This window comes from Puma concolor, chromosome A3, assembly GCF_028749965.1.
Source record: "Puma concolor isolate L17-30 chromosome A3, mPumCon1.1.hap2, whole genome shotgun sequence".
NCBI lineage: Eukaryota > Metazoa > Chordata > Mammalia > Carnivora > Felidae > Puma > Puma concolor.
Genome location: NC_141669.1, coordinates 67,390,534 through 67,414,277, shown reverse-complemented (window position 1 = coordinate 67,414,277; position 23,744 = coordinate 67,390,534). Strand labels below are relative to the sequence as shown.

General features: G+C 35.7%; 1 protein-coding gene across 3 annotated transcripts in view; it reads right to left on the bottom strand.

Annotated features, from left to right (window-relative positions):
- Positions 1 to 23,744, bottom strand: part of RTN4 (reticulon 4) — a 74,179-nt gene that overhangs the window by 38,107 nt on the left and 12,328 nt on the right. The window contains exons 2-3 of one of the 3 annotated variants that reach the window (XM_025932596.2): positions 12,525 to 12,581; positions 9,467 to 11,857 (exon numbers count right to left, since the gene is read on the bottom strand). The exons of 1 other annotated variant lie outside the window; for it this stretch is intronic. In XM_025932596.2, the coding sequence (XP_025788381.1) occupies positions 9,467 to 11,857; positions 12,525 to 12,581 (2,448 nt within the window). The remainder of the gene's footprint in view (positions 1 to 9,466; positions 11,858 to 12,524; positions 12,582 to 23,744) is intronic. One more of the 3 variants, XM_025932597.2, reaches the window with a different exon arrangement.

Below are 23,744 nucleotides of genomic sequence, written 5' to 3'. Positions count from 1 at the left end.
TACTTTTCACCTGCGCTGGTACTTGATTTGACTCAAGATATTTGATAACAGTCTCAGAGAGCAAGAATGTGTAATAATAACCATTTACCTACACATTAAATACACTTGGGGCACCTGGGTGGCTTAGTCAGTTAAGCATCTGACTTAGGCTCAGGCTGTGATCTCACGATTCCTGAGTGAATTCAAGCCCCACATCGGACTCTGCTGACAGCTAGCTCAGAGCCTGGAGCCTGTCTTCGGATTCTGTCTCCTCTCTCTGTCCCTCCCCTGCCCGCACTCTGTCTCTCTCTCACAAAAATAAATAAAACATTAAAAACAAACAAACAAACAAACAAACATTAAATACACTTAAAAGCTCCCCTGGTAGATTAAAAGTCAAAACAGGAGCCTTAAAGTTTGATCTTATATAATGATATCTAATTCTTTAATTATTAAGATCTTTGCAATTGAAACTACTAAGTTTACAAGAAAAACTAACTCATGTAAATCAAGTGACATTTGCCCATTTCTTTCTTAAAAAGTTTTAAAAGGGTTCAGTTTGGTTAGCTAAGCAAAAAAGTGATTAAATATAAATACACAATAAATAATACAAATCTGTTAAAAATATAAAACCATATGGGCTATGCTTATAGTGAGGATCAAATGAGTTAGTGTAAGCAAAAGGCCTTAGGACAGTGGCCTGACAAAAAGTAGGCCCTATATAAGCCTTAGACATTATTGTTATGCTACAAATAATAGTCAAACTAGTAGGGACAAGGTACATAAACCACATCTAAAAAAGCACATATATTAAGCCATTCAAGTCTAGGGACTAACCCAAAACCTTTCTAAACAAGCGCAAGCAGATGCGCACACACATGCACACACATACTTTGCTACACAGTTCTATTATACTCCAGCTCAGAAAAATTTTTATAGGGATAGTTTATAGGTCCAACATTAAATCCCAACATAACAGACAAATAAAGGACACAAATCTGTTAGAAACTTACCTTCATTTATTTTGTTTTCCTTCAAATATTTAATATTTCGTTTTTAAAAAATGAATACTTTCAAGGACAATTTTCAAACATAAGAGATACATCCCAACTTGTAAAACAGCACTTTGATTATTTGGGACAGAAACCTATTTTTCCTTAAAAGTAAAGGCTTTCAAAGGAGGGGGCCACAGAAGATTCCTTTATTTACAATGCAAGTAAAATAAAAATGCAGTCTAATTTTAAGTCTTATAGCATATGCAGAGGAGTGGAAGGCATTTTCCTCTTTAAAACTCAAAATCAGCCTTACACAGAGCTTTTGAAATAAATTGTTCAAAGTTCATATTTGGCAACTTCCCACTCCTCAATATCCACATCCCCAGTACTTCTTCCAAGCATGAGAAAAATAAATGAAAACCTGCCCAAGCATAATCCTAACTCCTTCCCAAAGGATATCATGCTCTAAAATTACCTAGATTTCTCTTCTCCTCATACCTCGAATAAAAACTCTCATTTTCTTAGTGTGCTTAACCTCACCAGTAGGAGAATCATATGATTAAATCATTTCCTGCTAAAGAATAAAAATTCCTTTCTCTGTAACCTTTTAATGAATTGTGTGTGTGTGTGTGTGTGTGTGTGTGTGTGTGTGTGTGTGGCTTGCATCTGTAAGTGGCAAGATTTCAGACTCAAGACTGTATTTTGGAATAGGCAGCAATACCTAAGCAGTAAGTCCACTCCAGCCAGCTTTCCCAAGATATTCCTCCTTTTCCATTTCTTTCCTTCCTCTACTTCTCAATCCCAGAAAAAATCAAGTTTTTGTTTTTTTTCCCCACAATATTTAGAAATCAAGGGAAATAAATGAAAAAGAAGTAGTCATTTAGATTTAAAGTGTTACTAAGTTGGGGATTGCTAGTATACCATTCTTAATAGCTAAAATAAGTATTTCTACTTTCTGTAAACAGAGAACAAGATTCTTTTTTTTTTTTAAATAAAGAAACAATTATGGTTACACAGGAGTTTCAAACTTATTTAAAAATTTAATTATTCTGAGCTATACAAAAATATGAAACTAAACATATGTCCCATTACTGAAAGGTATTAACCAATGTTGCTTAATACCATACGCAGTAACATAATGCCCTCTATGGACTAAATTATAGCACTTCAACATTAACTACTAAATTGAATCTTAAGACATGGCAAAATACTTTAGTCTAGAAAAATGAATGACAATACAACTTCAAATGGGAAAAAAAAAGAGCATTTGAAAGTCTACAATTTCATGTAATTTGCTAAAAATGAATATGAAAGTCCACAGAGAAAGAAATCTAAAGTGATACTACTCAGAACTAAATAAATGCTGGCTTCATGTATTATAATCTAAAATAAATATACAAATTCCAAAAGATCCAAAGCATTTCTAAATTTGGAATTAAAAAATTAATAGTCACTAGGCTCTGGACAGATGTTTTAAAACTTTTCAGTTTTCACTAAAGTAAACAGGTTTAGGGGAATCTTAAAGGTCATTCCATAATGTTTAAAATAACATGATTCAAGCATTGTCTGATTCAACACAATGTGTCAAAATCCTTTTATAAAGTCATTTGTTAATGTAAACCAAATATCCACAACTCACTAAATTTCTCTGATCATCTGAATTTATTCCATATGGTCAATTACAGAACATTCCATAGACCTCACTTTCTATATACAACACTAGATGGCACCAACACCCATAGTACAGTAGTAGACTGTCTAATTTTCTAGGCATGCAATCCAACAAAAACTATGTTCTTAATATTCTGGCTCTTTCTGCCTGACAATAGGGAACTAGAGATCAGAATATAACAGCAATAGAAAACAACTCCACCACAAAGAACACATGTGGGATAAAGGGATCTCTGAGCAGTATTCAAAATAAATTTTAAATAGGTAAGAATCAAGTATAAAAATAAAACCATACATACATACATACATACATACATACATAATTTTCCTATGTGAAAACTGAAAATGTCCACTAAAATATAAAATAAAATAAAAATTGTTTGGAAAACTGTAACATAACAGGAGTTTGCATCCATTGTACAAAGAGCTCTCATAAAATCAGAAAAAAGATGAACATCTAAATTTAAAAATGGGCAAAGGGTATGAACAGGCAATTCACAAAAGACATAAAAATAGCCAATAAATACATGAAACATGTTTACTTTTACTAACAATCAAAGATCAAAACTTCAAGATACCACTTCAACCTATTAAACTGGTAAAGGTTTTTCTTTTTTTAAGTGCCAAATTCAGAATGTCTGGAAGGATATCTAAGAAGTAAGTCCTAGCACAGGACTCTGAAGGAGTACAAGGTAGCTTGTTGAGACAGGAAGAAGACTTAGTGTCATAGGGCTCTTTGAATTTTGTATAATATGGAAGTATTACCTATCCAAAAATAAATAAATAGTATCAACTGTAGGTGGTAATGGAGAAATGGATGTCTTCTTACTCTTTTGGGGGGGAAAAATTAGTACCATTTTTCTGACAGCCAAGTTTTGTCAAAACTCTTAAAAATGGTCATACCCATTTACCTAGGGTTTATTTCTAGTAATTTATGAAAAATAGTAATTCAGATATGTAAAATATTTAAATATAGGTTAACAGCAGCCTTATTTATAGGTTAAAAAGTTGGAAACCACCTAAGAATCCAACAATAGCCAACTAGTTAAATTATATACAATACTAATGAAATGTAAGCATTAAAAAATCATGCAGCAGCAGAATAAGGACATGGAAATATCAGCATTATATAAGATACTGCTGATTTTTTAAAGCTATAAACAATGTGTAGACTATGATCCCTATTTGTTAAAACACAATTTTTTTACTCCATTCATAAAGTATCTATATGCATTGAAAATAGACAAGAAGAATATATTCTAAAATACTAACAATTACTATATCTGGGCAATATGATTACAAATTTTTTTCATCTCAATAGTTTTCTCTACTTCTCAAATTTGTACAATGAGCATGCATTACTACAGAATGTTTCATGTATCATTGATCTGACTTTACTGATAGCAGGTCCTTCAGACAAATTCTAACTACTAAGCTCAAACAGATTAAAACATTTGCTTAAGGTCATACAGCTATAATCCATAATAAAGCCAGGATTAGAACTCAGGTCTGTTAAGATGCCCAAAATGAAGTCCTTCAACCACACTACTGTCACCTAACTTTTATAGTACATATTTCATAATTATTTTCAATCTGTACTGGGCTCATAGTGAGCACTAAATAAATCCTCATTAATTTGATATTTGTTTAAGTCACATTTGTTGAAGTAAATATAATTGATTCTTTTATTAACAACAGCGCATTTCTAATTTAGCTATATTTACTAACAGATTCCCAGCTAAAGGTATTCTACTCAATTTGTAAGATTAAGCGTGTTAATTTTTAAGGGTACTTAAATTTCTTACTTCTTAAAAAAAATTTTTTTAATGTTTGTTTATTTTTGAGAGAGAGGCAGACTGCAAGCAGGGGAGGGGCAGAGAGAGAGGGAGACACAGAATCCAAAGCAGGCTCCAGGCCCTGAGCTGTCAGCACAGAGCCCGATGCGGGGCTCAAGCCCACAAACTGTGAGATCACGACCTGAGTCGTCGGAAGTCAGACGCTTAACAAACTGAGCCACCCTGGTGTCCCTAAATTTCTTACTTTTATCAGATTAACTGCTCAGTGTCAGAATCAAAGTCCAACTAATAATTATCAAAGTATCCTAAATATGCTTACTAAAAATATATTTAAACCAAAATACCAAACCTTAATATCTGTAAAACTTTACTGAGAAATTGCAAAGGCTATAAATTCCTAAATTAATAATAAAAATGTTAAGTTATAAACACTATCTAAAGAAAGCTCTTATTCATGAACACATTTAAGAAGCATATATAAATCTGCAAACGATAATTTTTAATTCTTTACCTAGATAAAAGGGCCCCTTTTAAATGAGTCCTTTATTATGGCAATACTTTATTATGGCAATACTACGTAGATATCACATACTTTAAATAAAATGAAAAAACAATCACGTTGTTGGTGGTTTACACTTCACTCACCGAAAGTTCTAGCAGGTCAGCAAAACAATCTATACTCTAATTATGAACTAAAAATACTCTGTGCATCATTGGCAAACCAACAAACATAGTAAACAATCAATGTCTTTGAAGCGAAGATGTCAGTGGTTTGGATGAGAGACATTAGCACCTTTCCTTACCAACAGCCTACCAACAATAAAGATAGCAGCTGTTCACAAGAGGGTTATTCAGTCTCTACATGGAAGCAAAACTGTTACCTTCATTTTGATATCCCTACATATGGAAAATCATGTGAGAAAAATGTACATGGTAACCCAACTTTCTTGACTTTTAAAACCTGTCTTAACATTGGTTACAACACAACATGTATGTAATAAAAGCACAGCACCTCAATTGCTTCAAAATTTGGCATAATAAATGCTCATTCCAAAATGGAAAACGACTGAGAAGGGGAGAAATCCCTTTTAGGTTGGAATCCGTTATTCACCTGTTGGGAAAAAGATTTTCCTGTGGAATGATCTTCCTTTTGGAATTAAGTTAAGATTACTTAAGAAAGTTATAGCCCAATGTCTGGAATACAGAGGTTCAAAAGTATTGTGCTTACTATATAATTTGCTATGTAACTTCGAGAAATAAGACTAAGTCCCACACAGTGGTGCTGTCATTCATAAAATGGTTCCTTCTTTCTCATCATAGAGACTATGTCAAAGTGCTTGATGTTTAGAAGATTTCCCATAAATGGCAGCTCCCTTTTCCAGATAAAATGAGAAAAATTCAGCTTTTCTCAGTCTTTGAAAATTCTCAAGTTAAAAACCTCCTAAATAGAAAGAAAACTTAAAACTGAAAGAAAACTGAAACAAATTGATCTAACTATATTTCAAATGAGAATTATAATCACACTGAAGGCTGGGGAAGAGAGAAGGAAAGGGGAGAAAGGAGGGGTAACTAATCCAAATAACTTGTACTTGACTATATACATTCAATCTTGGGCAGGATTGGGGTGTAGATTTGCAAAATAACTTTGAATTATTTTATTGTGTTTACTATAACGATATTAGAAAACATTCTAAAACTATCTTAGAAATATTAAACGATCAAGTAAATGAGTAAATGTGTTAGCTGCCAGGGTTCTCACTACAGAAGGAACATACAAACATGAAAGGAGAGAAGAAAGAAACAATCTTCTGGAAATAGACTCTCAACTAAAAAGAATCAGGGATCCTTCAAGAAATGATTGATTTCAGGGCTGCGGTAGAACAGACATAGATGAGCCTATATTTTGTTAGGCTAGAAAGTCAGAAGAGCTTCTCTCTCCATCCCAAAAAGAAGGATAGCTGCACATCCTTGGGCCAACCTGAACAGGGCCCTTCTAAATCTGGGACAATTTATAAACAAAACAATTAATGAATTATAATTCAGTAATGAATTATAAACCATTAGGGGGAAAAGAGAAACGTATAAATCCATATTGGTAATTAACTAACTAATCAAATCACAGAAAAGCAGAATGCTAACAGTAGCAGAATGCCATGGAATGACTGATAAATGTGAAGGGAATGTTGGAATTGAAAAATTATCATTTTGCAACCTTAATGGTAAACAGTGACACTAAATCTAGGAGGGAATTTTGATGGGGAGCAGGATATCTGTAGTCTTGAAATGTCACCCCTCAGACTGCTTATTAGTTCTAAGGGAAGAAGAAAGCAATTATACAGTAAGGAAATGAGGGCCACCTTAACCAGATGATAGAAATTAACCTCATCAATGAGGGACTTAATGAATAGTGGGTACCTTCAGATATGATACCATGAGAAGGGTAAGGGGTACTACACATCTTCATTTTGGCCATGAATCCAAAACCCCAATCAAATCTCTGACAAATAGCAGACAAATGTAAAATAAGAACATTCTATTAAAAAGGGAGATGGGGGGGGCGCCTGGGTGGCTCAGTCAGTTGAGCATCGACTTCGGCTCAGGTCGTGATCTCACTGTGAGTTCGAGCCCCGCGTCAAGTTCTGTGCTGCCAGAGAGCTCTATGCAGCCTGGAGCCTGCTTCAGATTCTGTATCTCCCTCTCTCTCTGCCCCTCCTCTGCTCATGCCCTGTCTCTCTCTGTCTCTCAATAATAAATAAACGTTAAAAAAAAAAAAATGGAGATAGGGAAGAGTCTACACTTAAAAAATGTTAATGTAAGGGATAAACACTGGAAATGTAACAGACAAAAGCAGCCAAAAGCAACATGACAACTAAAAGCAAAATTTGGCCCTAGACTGGATCTTGTAGTAGATGACACTTATACAGGACACATTAGGTCACAGACACACTGGAATACAGATAGATTAGAAAAAGTACTTTATCAATGTAAATTTATGAAGTTAATAGCTGTACTGAGGTTATATAAGAACATGCCCTTTTTGAAGAACTTAAGGATAAAACAATGTATATAACTTACTGTCAAATGGTTCAGAAAAACACCTCTCAACTCCCTCTGCTCTCTTCTTTATATTCAACTTAGATGCCACAGTCCATCACATCAAACTACTCTTACTATTTATTAATCCTCAATTCCTTTGATTCACTCTCCTTCCACTGGGCCGTCTAGCTATAAGCATTTGCCCTCCCTGAATCTATACCCAGGATGTTGGGCAAAGTTAGAGAAAAGTCACTCTACCATACAGATTTGTATGGACTCAACCTCCAACCCTGACTGGACTCTTAATACAATGCCTCTCTCTCCTCCTCCACCTAAGCATGTTCTAGTTCATTCTCAGCAAATGACCTAACATACTGCTTTAAATAAACATAAACCACCATACACTCCCTCAACTTCCAGCCACAAAACGAGCAGTATCAACACCCACAGTTTCCCTTCCATTCACTACAATATCTTCCAAAACTGTTCCTCTTCTATATGCCAATTCCTCCACCTGAATTCTGGATCTCATCCTACCCCATCCCCTCCTGACTTTCTACTACCACCTTTAGACTTTCATTCCCATCTTTAAAAAAATAAAAAGGTTCTTCCTCAAGTCTATCCTCTACCTCATTCATGCTATCACTTTCTCCATGATCTCAAATTTCTCAAAAATTAGCATTCAGCATCCATTTGCTCAAGTGTCATTCCCTCAGCACCCCTAGCCCTGCCCATTTACTCTACCTGCCATTGTCATGCCAACACCTTCCCCACTTTTTAACAAGTTCTCAATCCTTATCTTAACCAAGCTCTATTGCATTTGATAATGCTGTCCAATCCTTCCACCTTTAAAGCTTCTCTTTTTCTTGGCTCTCCCTAGTCAGTATCTGTGGTTTTAATTACTATCTCTGAGCCCATGATAAACACATATAGCCAAGGTCTCTCAAAAGCTTTATATGTACAACATCCATCACTTCTTGGATACCTCATAGGCACTTTAATAGCAAAATATTCAAAGCTGAATTTTTCATCTTCTCTCCTTAAACCCACTTTATTCTCTCATGTTCTCTAACTCAGTTTCTCATACTGCCATATGTGTACTTGAAAACACATGGAACCCAGGGTTCCTGGAGTCACCTCTAACTTCTCCCCTTATCCTTCATGTCCATATCCAATCAAACATCAGGTCCTATGTCTCCATGCTCATCCCACTGCCTTAATATTTATCATCTCCTCTTTCTTAAATTATAGCAACAATCTCTAACCTTGTCTCTCTGCCACTAGTACTGCCCATCTCCAACATATAAATATACTCAAGAAATAGGAAGTAATCACTACACATTTTCATAGAAAACACAACTAAATTAGAATGCTAAATAAAAAACACAGGTGCAAATCACTTTCCACAAAACAAGTGTGTAATATAGCATCAAAAGAAAAAAAATGACAATCCCTACTTTTCAGAAGAATTCATAACAGCATACCTCAATTTACACTTTTCAACAAAATACTCAATATGCGTGACTTTATACCTATTACTGGAAAATACACCAGTATATTGAAATATTGGAGACTTGTTACAGAAATGTTCCTTCATAAAAATTTAAAATCAAGTAATTTCTAGGAAAACAACAGTAAATGCATCTGGAAATATTTTGTTTTAGTATCTCCTAATCTCCATGCTATGAGGAAATACTGAAGGAAAAGAAAAGAAAGACATGAAGCCAATTCTAATAAAATTTTCTAGTTCCATGGTGCAATATAAAAAAGGAGCAATAAATAATTGTGTGGAAAAAGTTATGAGCAAGGACGAACAGTGAGTGCAAAAAAAAAAAAAAAAAACACTGAACTTCTGAAACAGTAGTAAAGAATTCTTATCAATGTGATATATTAGATACTGTGAATGTAATATACCACACAAAATGTAGTGGAATATTCCGTAAGTCAAAAGCTAGCAAGAAAGTACAAAACAATGTATGGACTGATTACCTGAAGTTTTACTCAGCTCTGCTGAAAATAAAGCAGATGGTGATCTGTTCTCTTGTTCTGTATCAGAAGGGGTTTTTTTCTCAGCTTCTTTCACAAGAACTTTGGGTTTCACTATACTGCCTATTTCGGTTTGAGTGGCCAAAGCAGAAACATCTGGAGGCAGTAAGGGCACCATCAAAATATCAGACCTATCTTTGGAGAGTTCATCTGGGACATGGACTTTATCTTCATCTTTAGGTTGTACATTCTTGAAAGAAAGGTCATGGGGTAACTCTGAGCAAGGTAATGACCCAGCTTCATCCTGGACATTAGCGATCTCACTTTTGTGGGATACTTCTAGGTCAGTGGTTAATTTAGGAGGAGAATCAGTTTTAGAACTGACAAATGTAGGGAACTCATCTATAATCTCAATTGGAGATGAATCTGAGAATGTTTCACTCTCTCTTATTTTTGCTTCCTTAGCAATAAATAAGCCATCATCTGAATAAACTGCAGCACTGAGCTCCTTCATCTGCAAAGGAATTTTCTCCTTTTGGGTCAGTGTTGAAACTTCATTGGGTAAGAAGGTATCTTCTGTAGTGTCTAAACTGGGCTGAAAAGATTCCAAATACGGCTTTCCCCCCTCAGGTGGTAGTGAAGCACTGAGTTTTTCCTTATGTTCAGGTTCTATCACTGACTGGGATGAAGTCTCAATCAGATTTTCTCTCACAAGTATCACAGCTTCATCCTGTTTTTGTGGAACTTCAGGTATTGAATCATCACTAAATAAGTCAACTGGTTCAGAATCAGGTGAGGAATCTTCAACTAACTCAGAATGATCAGGCACTGGCTGTGCAACTTTTGCTATTTCTGAGTAATCAGAGAAATCTGAAGTTGGTTCAGTAGGGAGCTTCGTTTCTTTAATTAAATCACATGCAATAGATATATAAGGAGCTTCTGTTTCTTGAACAGCTACCTTAATACTTTCAGGCTCTTTAATTTCTTCCTTTATTCCTGATACATTTTTTAGTGATACATTCATGGCCTCTTCATACGGTGGGGGATTTTCAAGCTCAGGTTTTATGCTTTCGTAATTAACTAAAGAAGGAGCTTCTAATTGTGAAGAAGTGGGCTGCACTGCAGAAGCACCAGCACTAGGAACTACAGAATTTAATGGTGCTTCCATAACAATATCAGGCAAAACTGGTGACGGAGTAGCTTCAGATTCTTCAAAGGATGGGCAAAGCTGTGCCACAGGGTAGAGGGACTCCTGCATAGCTTCTGATGTTTGAACCAAGTCCATTTTTGTTTCTAAAGCGATCTTCGTGCCTGTAGCTTCATTCAATTCACTTTCACATGCTTCCTGTACTAAATCTGGGGTTAGACCTTCAGCCATGTTTGCCACTGCTTCCTCAGTCACCTTTGACAAATTATCTGTTGTGACATAATCGGTCTCAGAATCCTGTGTTGCTACAAGGAAAGGATTTGATGCTTCGGTACTAACATTCTTCTCTGTTACAATTTGGGCCTTTTTTTCTTCTATCTTTTTTTCATCTGTCTTATTTTCTGAAGTATGATCTGCCAACAAAGGAAAAATGTTTGTTGAAAGGTTTTCAGCTGCTGTCGGGTTAAAGGGAGCACATGTGATATATGCTCCTGAACCATCTTTTACAGCTTCTGGTGTACTGGGAAAAGAAATATCATCATTACTGCTTTCACTATCTTTTTCATGATTTGTTGGTTCAGGGCTATCAGCAAAACATTTCTTATCCACTTTACTCTCCAACTTGCTCTCTATATTAACTTCAGCAGCCAACACATCACTATCTTGCTTGCTTGTATCTCTCACGTCCCATACTCGTTCAAATGGCTTGAAGTCTGCGTATTCTTCCCTCATAGGAGCTTCTGCTGCAATTCCCTTTTCATTAAAACTATCCTTTGTTTTTTCTGGAAGCATAACTTTGTCCTCTTCTTTAACTGATTCAGTAAGGGCTACAGGTAACTCTTGTTGATTTCGAAGGATATTATCACTAACTAAATCCTCTTTTTCATCCTTATTCTTTTCCCTAGGATTTGCTATTATGGCAGACTCTGCTTTTGGAGAGCCACCGAATGATACTCTCATTTCTGAGTATTCCAATTGTGTAAACTCTGTTAAATCTCTGTCTATAAATGGATTTTTTGCCTTCTCTGTGAACTCTTTAGAAGCTTCTGCTGATGTTTCTTGAAGCGTTCCTTCAGTGGGTAATACTGCTGATAAATTACCAAGATATTCATGTTCTTTAAAAGAAGCAGCTGAGAGGGGAGACAGAGAAGGAAGAGAAGCAGCAGTTTCAAGCAGGACAGATGGAAAATCCTCTTGACCAGTGGAAACAGTGTTACCTGGCTGCTCCTTCAAGTCCATAATTTTTTCTGTGACCATGGACAGAAAGGAAAGTTAGAGAATGCCAGCGTTCTCAGAGTTAATGCAAGTTTTATGACAGATTCAAAATACTATTAGTAAAGAGTTACTGTTAACTAAACTTAAATGTAAATAACAATAAATAATAATCAAGTAGTCTTGAATCATTACGGAAAGAATTAAAGCTATTGTCAAAACGTGCATGGCTACAGAGGCAATTGCATGCTATGAAAAGACATAAATCAAGTCTAAGAAAAAAACCTCAAGTATAATCAATTGAGAAAAGCTACTTCTAACTAGAAGAGGACAAGAGAATTGAGAAGAGGGTGTGGCAGTATAGAAAAGGCACTGAATAATTAAATGCGATAGAGTGGCATTCATTTCTATGAAAGCCTTTCAGCCATAAGTAAACTGTATTTGGAGAAAGGGACTAATCAATATACAAATGTAAATCAAGGGTCCAAGAATTCCTTACATATAACCAATTATTAATCATGTTCTGCCCATTTGTCTCTTGGACATAGCATATAAAATGCAAATTTCAACTTTTTCAATATACAAACATTCTTGGAACCATGCTAAATTTTAGTAACTGAATCCACTCTGTACAGAGTTAATAAAACTAAAGAGTCAAAGTTAGAATACACAGAAGATAAAAGGCTAGCAGAAAGAACTTGCCTGCAGAGGAGTGTATCACAGGCTCAGATGCAGCAGGAAGAGCAAAAAGTGTCTCATCTGAAAAACAAATAGAATATAACCTCAGCAGAAATAAAGACAGAGTTTGAAGGAGACTAAAGATAAGAGGAGCAAGCAAGGGTTCAGTTTGTAATAAGTTAACACAAAACTTTTATAAAGAAAAAGCCAAGATGGAAAGGAAAAAGTAGTACCATTAATTTGGATTAAATTATCATTATATATTTATATTATAAAGATGATTAAGTCATATCCACAGAACCTATTGTTTTTCAAGAGGCAATAACATGATTATGTTAAAGAATTTCATAAACCAAAGTAACCTTAAGATATTATTCTCAGTTAACATGACATCCAAAGCTTTTATTCACATTTTCAGATAGGTAACTTATTTGCCCTAGTCAAGCCTAAAATTAAAAAGATGCATGAGTAAAATTAATAATTACTTTTGCTTAATCCTTTTTTATTGGCATATGTTCAGTTCAGAAGAACACTTTCAGGGAATCATGCTTATTTTCTTATATTCCAGGTTGTCTACCTAATTTAAAAAAAAACATTCTAATAGTCACTGTGCACTATTCCTTGAGGATATTAGTCCTATGCGCCACTATCCAAACTGCAAAGAAAATACTAATTATCATTAGGAAGATAATTATTATCATCAGTCTTGTTTTGTTTAAAATTAACACTGAGGGATACTTGTTATACCAAGTTCTTTGCATGCAGGAATTCATTTTACTCCTTATAACCCTTTGTTATAAGTGGGTTAAGATCCCCCATTTAACAGATAAAAAAAACAAAATGAAACAAAAAACACAACTGACTGACAGAGGAGTAACTCACTCCATCTATAACTAAGTAAGACTCAGGGCAATGCAACTCCAGAGCTCGTTTTCTTAGCCACTATATGCTATATGTTACGGACTTAATTTTTTTTGTGTCCTCCTCCCCAAAGTTCATATGTTGAAGCCTTAACCTCCAGTGTGATAGCATTTGGAAATGCGGCCATGCAGAGAGGTCATTAGGATTACATGAGGTCATGAGGGTGGGGCCATGGCTGATGCGGTTAGTGCCCTTATAAGAGACACCAGAGCTTGTTCATGCCTGTGTGACAACAGCTCCTCCACTTCCCCCTTCCTCCTCTTCTTCTCTGAGCAACATAAAGAAGCCATGTGAGCACACAGTGAGATGACAGCCACCTATAAGCCAAGAAAAGAGGCCTCAGAATGAAACCTACATTGCCCATATCTTGATCTTAGACTTTCCAACCTCCAGAGCTGTGAGGAATGAATTTCTGTTGTTTAAGCCACACAGTCTGTGGTACTCTGATGTGGCAGCCTGAGACGACTAATGCAGTACCTATTGGTATATTAAGCTTACACAGCATCACTTTATACCTGCAGCTGGGAGATCTTGAGCTAAAGGTCTTCTGTGGTTTATACTAGAGAAAGGCCTCTAGCGAAAAACAATTTGAGATAGCCTGAAGAATGGCAGGAAGGTATTCCTTTAGTGGAGAGAACCTAAAAAATTTGGATATTTGTATCTGGAAGGACAAACTAGGCAAGGTTGATCAACAACAAAACAGAGATGTGACTATCATTAATGTGGACATACCTTCTAAGGATATTCCCCTTGAAGAATAAGAGAATTAAATTCACAATGCCGTATAAATTTTAGATAAATTCATACTGGACATGATGTCATATCTAAAGGATTCTTAGATGGGGTGACGAAGGGAAAATGCATTATACGTGTTTTAAAAAGTCTCCTATAACCTAGAACAATAGGTTAGATGGGCAACTCATCCAAACCAGTAAGACATACCACCTTATGAGATTTTATAAAACATACACATATAGACAAACTTTTTTTTCTTTATGTTTATTTATTTTTGAGAGAGAGCACGAATCGGGGAGGGGCAGAGAGCAAGGGAAACACAGAATCCAAAGCAGGCTCCAGTTTCTGAGCTGTCAGCACAGAGCCCAAAGTGGGGCTCAACCCCACAAGCAGTGAGATTGTGACCTGAGCCAAAGTCGGACGCTCAACCAACTGAGCCACCCAGGCGCCCCTGTGTGCACCCTTCTTAAAGATGACTTGCTATGTGATCTTATTTGTTACATAGTTTCTCATTTGTAAAACAAAGGAATTTGAAAATTCCTTTCAGCTAAAATAATAAATTATAATCTTGTATAAAACTGAGACTTGGGGATCAAAGAGCAAAACCAAATAATTACATAGCTACTACATCTAAATAAAAGGTAGCAAATCCTTAACAAAATGGCAGTCTTCTTCACTGAGTTAATATAACTGAAAACCACAAATGCAGGTCAGTCTTCTTGGAAAGTGAATTCAAAACATGTTACTGATTACTGTTAAAATTAGAGGGAAAACAAACTACAACTAAAATTTTGTGCCAAAAACTTAAAGTATTTTTTAAATGTATCCTTATTCCTATCTAATACCAGAACCTCTCTTATAGTAAAAACTATATTCCTGGCCCTTGACCAATTGAGAAAGTTTATAAACTGGTATTTCAAATATTCACTAAATTTTGAAAAAAAGAAAAACTGTACATTGAGATTCAATACAAAATTAATCATGAAACAAGAACTGCATTTCTAAAAGCAGTTAGCAAAAAAAAAAAAAATTCAGAAAAGATCACTATCATTTGGCCCTCAAGAAGGACAGTTGTTCTGACTTCTCCTGAAGCAATCATGGATCATGGGATCAAACTGCCTGGGTTCAAATCCCAGATTCATCACTTACAACTGTGCGACCCTGAGAAAAGTTATTACTTATCCCCTCTGTGCCTCCTTTCTTCATTGGTAAAATAAGAATAATAGTACCTCCCTCAAAATGTTGTGCAGGAGGAAGAGGAGAAGAATAAGAAACAGCTTGCCCTAAGTCTCAGGGCTAGGAGGCCAGAAAGCCAGTATGTAAACATGTCTAACTCTTAAGTTATGTGCTTTATCTTTGGAGGGATGAGTTTATAATATAAGTGCAACTGGTCTGAAGTCTTCTTTCTTTTTTTTTTTTTTTTAATTTTTTTTTTTTTCAACGTTTATTTATTTTTTGGGACAGAGAGAGACAGAGCATGAATGGGGGAGGGGCAGAGAGAGAGGGAGACACAGAATCGGAAACAGGCTCCAGGCTCTGAGCCATCAGCCCAGAGCCTGACGCGGGGCTCGAACTCACGGACCGCGAGATCGTGACCTGGCTGAAGTCGGACGCTTAACCGACTGCGCCACCCAGGCGCCCCTGAAGTCTTCTTTCTTAATCAGCCCCTCAAGTTTGATCTCCTGAGATATGATAAATTGTCATCCAGGAAATACCCTATAGTTATCTGAAATATTTGGTTATTTTCTTCTACTTCACAATACAATAACATTTAGAGAGACGGTAATGCCGGCCAGGCATTTTTTTCAGATGCTCTTTCAATACTCAAAACCACCCTATGAAGTAGGTACTACTGTTATCCTCATTTCAGAGATGAGAAAACAGGCCTAAGAGTTTAGATAACTTCCCCAGAGTTACAAAACTGAAAAATGATGGATCTGAGACCTGAATCCAGAGTATACAGGTCCATGCTCTTTTCTGTAACTACCCTGCAGTACTTTCTTCCTGGACTTAAGTTTAAAAATTTTTATAAACTAAATTAAGGATGTTAAAGAAAAATTTTGATTGACAACACTTACATATCATAAGCTACCAAATTTTTAAGACTAAAATGCTTACTAATTACTTTCTTCTTTTGAAAAAAATTACTAATTTTAGGTTAGTCTTCCTTTTTCTATAAAAGACCCTAACTTTCACAAGTGAATAAACTACTTTATAATATGGGACACTGTATTAAAAGTATAATATTCTGAATTACTGAGACATGTTATGTACATACTTATATTACTGGTCTTACAAAAACGGTAAACAAGTCCCCCTCTTCGTATGATCTTTGTCTATGACTATGTCAAATTCTAACTGTTGGATGAAACTGAAACTTTATTCATCAACCTCATTTGTGCTATTTTGAAGAAATAGAAAAAATAACACTAAGGACTTAATTATACATACACTAAGTAAAAACACAGTGGCATATTTAAATGAACAAAAACAAGTTTTCACTAAATAATACACAAAAGGGAAGCCAGAACTTTTCTATTAAGTCTCTCTACTCTACTGCCATCAAATTAATATTTCTAACAGGACAGTTCTATTTATTCTCTTGCTCAAAACATTTAAAAGCTCCCAGTTATCTGCTGAATTATACCTGAAACTCTCAGATAAGGTCCTGTACCTTATGGTCCTCACTTAACTGTCTAAACTTATTTCAAAAATTTCTCACATGCCATCTATGTTAATCAAACATAAATAATTCTTCCCAACCAAACCCACGCCTCCACCTCCTGCATATCTGAATGCTGACATCCACTAAAACACAAATTTACCATATTCAGCTTTACTTTCTTTTTAAAACTTATCCTTATTTCTGCTCATTTTCTGTAACATTTCCAGTTATCTAAGCTCAGAGAATTAAGTAACTTATTCAGTCACATAGCTAGTTAATGACAAAGCTAGAAAATTATAATTAAACTGTGACTACAAACAGATATACATTTATTTCCTTATTACCCTCAGTAAAAAGAACAGAATCACTATACTTACGACAGTATGAAAGATGAATACCATTCATAAAACTTTTTCCAAATGAGCTATTCCTCTTTGTTAGCCCTGATGCTAGATTCATTTCCTTACCCAAGCTTAAATCTAGAGTGTAAATTTAGACTAAAGCTTCAGGGCTATATGCTTTGAATACTAATTATTTCCATCACACAAGGATCAGTTTCAAAATTAAAGTTCACAAAAGAGATTTATTTTTTAAGTCACTTTTTAAAAAAGTAAAAGGTGGGTGCCTGGGTGGTTCAGTTGGTTGAGCGTCCAACTCTTGATTTTCAGCTCAAGTCATGATCCCAGGGTCATGGGACAGAGCCCAATGGCTCTGTGCTGAGTATGGGGCCTACTTACGATTCTCTCTCCCTCTGCCCCTCTCTGCCACTCACTCTCTCTCTCTAAAGTAAAAATTTTTTAATTTAAAAAGTTTTTTTTGAATATTAAAAAGTAAAAGTGGTGGGACGCCTGGGTGGCGCAGTCGGTTAAGCTTCCGACTTCAGCCAGGTCACGATCTCGCGGTCCGTGAGTTCGAGCCCCGCGTCGGGCTCTGGGCTGATGGCTCAGAGCCTGGAGCCTGTTTCCGATTCTGTGTCTCCCTCTCTCTCTGCCCCTCCCCCGTTCATGCTCTGTCTCTCTCTGTCCCAAAAATAAATAAACGTTGAAAAAAAAAATTAAAAAAAAAAAAGTAAAAGTGGTATGTCAGTTTTGAATTTATTACTGGTCAATTCAAAATATGCTATCACGATCTCACCAATGTTCACATACTCTTATACTAAATATTTTCGTTGACATGTTCATTCCAAAACCAGTTTTTCAGCCAAAAGTATAACTGGTCAGTCAATAAAAATCATAAGTAATTTATAAAGCACAGGAAATAAACTTCATTTTAAAGTCACAGAAAAAAACTTTTGCTAGGAGAATAATTATATCAGACTAACTTGTCTCATATGAACAACTATAAAATTGGGCAAAATATATGAAGCAACTGTCATGAGACACTGGATAACATGAAGTACATGAACATGAAGGGTATAATTCCTGAGAAGAGGAAAGCATGCCAGATGATGCCCTGGTTTTCTACTTGAAGGCACTCTGTCTACAGCACATGGAAAAGGAGCCCAAGAATACTAACACTCTGGCCAAGTTGAGTTAACAGCTAAGCTGTCTGGAATTTGTGGGGCAAGGTAACATACAAAGGAAAACTTCATAGAAAAGGAGCTCCAGAAATCTGGATAGAGATTCCTTTTAAATCTCTGGTTGAACTATGCAACACATATACAGCACAAGACCTACCAAGGCCAAGCAGAGAATCTATGAAAGAGTTGTGAACTAAACGTATATTCTGGAGGTCAGACTCTGTACTGGAAGACATGATCGAAAGTTTTTGATAAGCCAGAGTGGAGAGATCTTGCTGAACACCCCAAGTATAAAAATGTGACCCGAGGAAAGGCACATCTTAAGAGGAGGATTACTTTAACCCTAAACTAAAGGTTACTTGGTCTAGACTTAGACCATGAGTTAGCAAAATATGGCTCGTGGGCCAAAGTTATATTGGAAGACAGCCATGTCCATTTGTGTGATGTATCCTCTATGGCTACTTTGGCATTGCAAGGGCAAACTTAAGTATTTAGGAAAGAACCTACGTGATGCACAAGCTTAAAATATTTACTGCTTTACCCTTAAAAAAAAAAAAAAGCCAAGCCCTGCTCTAAACCCTAACTTTAAAATCAAAGTTTGAAAAGGTCAAGATGATTTGCCAGCAAACTGACTTCCAGAACAACACTAACACCAAATCCATGGCAACCAGTGTAGAATAAAATATTACTGGACATGAAAAGAAAATATGAGCATAAGTAAGAGAAACAGCCAATATAAACAAAGAAATAATGTAAACATTGTATTCATAAGCACTAAAATGAAAATTACAATAGCTATTAAAATATTCCTACATAGATACAGTAAAAGATGGACATAACAAGTGAATGGAGAGAGACTCCTGGAAGAGAAATATAGAAGAGAGAACCAAATGAAAATCCTAGGATTGAAAATTATATTAAGTAAAAGAAAAACCCACTAGATGGACTTAAAGCAGACTGGGCAGTGGAGAAGAAAAGATCAATAAGCTTAAAGAAAGAGCAACAGAACTATCCCAACTGAAGCACAGCATGGAAAAAAAAGAAAGGAAGAGTCTCAGTGACCTGCAAGACAATCAAGCAGTTAAAGTATATGTAATTGGAGTCCCTAAAGAAGGCAAAAGTGACTGAAGCAGAGGAAGGGAGGGAGGGAGGAACAAAGGGAAAGATATAAATGGCCTAAAATTTGACAACTGTGATGGAAAATACCAAATCCACAGATCCAAGAGGCTCAGTGAACCCTGGGTAGAATAAACCAGAAAGAAATACATTGTAGAGATCAAACTGTTGAAAACTAAAGATATAGAAAATCTTAAAAACAAAGGAAATAGGGGCGCCTGGGTGGCGCAGTCGGTTAAGCGTCCGACTTCAGCCAGGTCAAGATCTCACGGTCCGTGAGTTCGAGCCCCGCGTCGGGCTCTGGGCTGATGGCTCAGAGCCTGGAGCCTGTTTCCGATTCTGTGTCTCCCTCTCTCTCTGCCCCTCCCCCGTTCATGCTCTGTCTCTCTCTGTCCCAAAAATAAATAAACGTTGAAAAAAAAAAAAATTAAAAAAAAAAAAAAAAAACAAAGGAAATAGGCAGAGAAACAGCAGTAAGAATGACCTCAGCTGCCACTGGAAACAATGGAATACGGAAGATAATATCTTTATATGATGACACATCTACCAACCTAGAATTACATACAATCATTATTCACTGACTGCTATTTGTCAGATTGTGTACTAAATTGATATTCCCCAGATCAATACTTAGCAGTGGTCATGTGCAGAGCAGCACAACATTCCAGTCATCTAAAACACGTTCCCAGGTAACGTCAAACAAGGCAACCGTATGCCTTCCTGTTTCAGCTCTCATACTACAAATACGTGTGCTTTCTGCAGTTTATTTAGTGTCATACACTAAATTTTTGTGATTTGTTTAAAATGGCCACTAAGAATAGTGCTTAAGTGCTAGCTAGTATTCTTAACCACAAGAAGGCCATGATGTACCTTACAGAGAAAACACGTGTGTTAGATGAGCTTCATTCAGGCATAAGTTATAGTTCTGTTGGCCTTGAGTTTAATGTTGATAAATCAACACTATATATTAAGTAACGTCTTTAAATAGAAACACACATGAAACAAAGACATATTCATCAGGTAACAATACTGTGACTAGAGGTTCACAGGAATCTAACCCTGTATTTTCCCTTGAGGCAATGATTCAGGATTTGCTAATTAAGTGTTTTCCTTGACTTTAGAGAACAGAACTACCATGAACAATAAGACTGACTGTATTCATCAAAAATATCCTTCAAAAATACAGATGAATAAAAGTATTATCAGATAAACAAAAGATGAAAACAAAAACTGAAAGAAATTATCACCAAGAGACCTGTACTACAATCAATGTTAAATGCAGTTCTTCACACTGAAGAAAAATGATACTAGATAGTAACCTGGATCTTCAGGAACAAATGAAGAATAACAAAATTGGTAAATACCTGAGTAAACACAAAATATTCTCGTTCCATAATTTCTTCAAAGAAATGATGAATATCATAAAATGATAAATATATATTGTTATTCTCATTTCTTAATTTCTTTAAAGAATAATTGATTTCTGAAGCTCTAATTACTGTATGCAATATATGTGGAAGCAAAACATAGGACAATAAAAGGACAAAGAATGGAAGGAATATAGAAAAGTATAAAAGTTGGGGCGCCTGGGTGGCGCAGTCGGTTAAGCGTCCGGCTTCAGCCAGGTCACGATCTCGCGGTCCGTGAGTTCGAGCCCCGCGTCAGGCCCTGGGCTGATGGCTCAGAGCCTGGAGCCTGTTACCGATTCTGTGTCTCCCTCTCTCTCTGCCCCTCCCCCGTTCATGCTCTGTCTCTCTCTGTCCTAAAAATAAATAAACGTTGGAAAAAAAAATTTAAAAAAAAAAAAAAAAGAAAAGTATAAAAGAACAAAAGCAGAAGAGACAAAGAGAAAATGAACATTTTTTTTAATTTTTAAATGTTTATTTATTTTTTGATAGAGACAGAGCGCAAGCAGGGGAGGGGCAGAGAGAGAGGGAGACACAGAATGCCAAGCAGGCTCCAGGCTCTAAGCTGTTAGCATAGAGCTTGACGCAGGGCTGGAACTCACAAACTGCTAGATCATGGCCTGGGCTCAACCAGGTGGCTCAACCAACTGAGTCACCCAAGCGCCCCAAGAAAATGAAGATTTAAATGAGCCATATGAATAATTACACTGAATGTAAATGGATCCAATTAGGAGGCAGAGGTTTTTAGACTAGATAAAAACCATACTTTGGCCCTTTACAGGACACACTTTAAATATAAAAACATAGGTAATTAAAAGTAAAAGAATGTAAAAGGATATATATATCATCCAAACATATACCCTACAAAATCTGAAGTGCCTAATGTTAATGTTGAGCAAAGCAGATTCTAAGACAGAGTATTACCTTGAGATTACCAGAGATAAAGAAGGGCATCAGTTAATGATAAACAAGTAAACAGACATAATACTAAATAGATACACCAACACTAAAGTGTATGGGAAATATATGAAGCAAAAACTAAAGAAAGACATAGACAAATCTACAAATTTTATTTTAAAATTTTAACATTCAAGTCTCACCTGACAGACTAGTCACGCATGCACATACACACACCAATCCAAGAATACAGATGATTTAGACAATACTATCAACGAACTAAACATAACTGACTTTTATAGAGCACTATAACCAACAACAGAATTCACAACCTTCTCAAGTACACATGGTACATTCACCAATTTAACCATTTCTGGGTCTATAAAACAAGTCTCAGTAAATTTCAAAGGACTGAAATCATGAAGTATATGTTCTCTGACCACATGAATTAAAGTGAAATTACAATAAGACAAAAATATCTGGAAAATCCCCAAATGTATGAAAAGTAAACAACACAATTCTAAATAACACAGAAGAAACTAAAGATTTAATTTTAAATTGAATGATAATGGAAATTTGTGGGATATAGCTAAAGTAATGCTCAGAAATTCACAGCTCTAAACACTTTGAGAAAAAAGGGTTATATTCAAACTTTAAAGTTTCCACCTTAAGAAACTAGAGAAAGAAAACCAAGTTAAACCCAAATAAGTAGAAGAAAATAAATAATAAAAATAAGAGCAGAATCCTGTGATACAGAAAACAACCAAATAGAGAAAAATCGGTGAAACTAAAAGCTGGTTCCTTGAAAAGATGAAGATAATTGACAACCCCTAAAATGATCAAGAAAAAGAAAAGAAAAGCAAGTACTAAAAATAAAAGAATTATCACTAACGATCATAAAACCATAAACGATTATGAACAAGTTTATGCCAACAAATAAGACAACTTAAATGGGTGGACAAATTCCTTGATGTCCACTCATCAAGAGGAAAGAACAAATTCCTTGAAGGGTATACACTGCCAAAAGTGACACAAGCAGAAATAGAAAATCTGAATATCCCTATATCACTTAAATAGAGTATATTTACAATTTAAAACCTTCTCCATAAAGAAAACTCTAAGCCCAAATGGCTTCACTGCTAAACTGCTAAAGTCTGTAAATATCTAAAGATGTTTATACAAATTCTTTCAATGTATAAAGAGCAAACACTTCCCAAAACATCTTCTATAATTCTGCATTAGTACCAAAACTAAACAAGGATATTACAAGAAAATTAATTTACAAAAATTATTCGTATAAAACCTCTAAACAAAATTACAAAACACTGCTGAGAAATTATAAAGATCTTAACGGAGAGAAAGAGACATCATGTCCATGGATTGAAAGATTTAATGTTAAGTGTTAGGAAAGACAATACACTATGCTTCCTGTGTTGCACATTTTATAAGCAGAAGGATTGGGTACTGAACACCTTTGCTCCTGACTATCTTTTCAAAGATGTTTACATACGGAACAATCCTGGAGACAGAGATATGTGTCTTCCTTTTGAGCACCAGGCATACTTATTACATCGTACAATTCAGTTTCCCTAAGTTCCTTTCCTTATTCAGCCCATGGCAAGAGTAAGTGTCACTTGGCACTCTCCAGTGTTGCTCTATAGGAAACGGGGAGTAGGGAACGTGCACAAGAAAAATGCTGATATTCCAGCTATTTACATTGCTGAGTAATAAAGTCTTCTATCTCTGACCCAGGTATCTGTGTCTTCTGCCAGCATTCAAGAAACTACGGCAGACTATCCTGTTAGCTTGTTATAATGCTTCAAACCCTCAAATGTCAACTTTCCCCATATTGCTCTTTAGACTCAACGCAATACCAATCAAATTCCAAGCAGACATTTTGTAGACATGATCAAGCTGATTCTAAAATGTATATGCACATACAATAGACATAGAAAGGGCAAAACTATTTTGAAAATAAAAAGTAA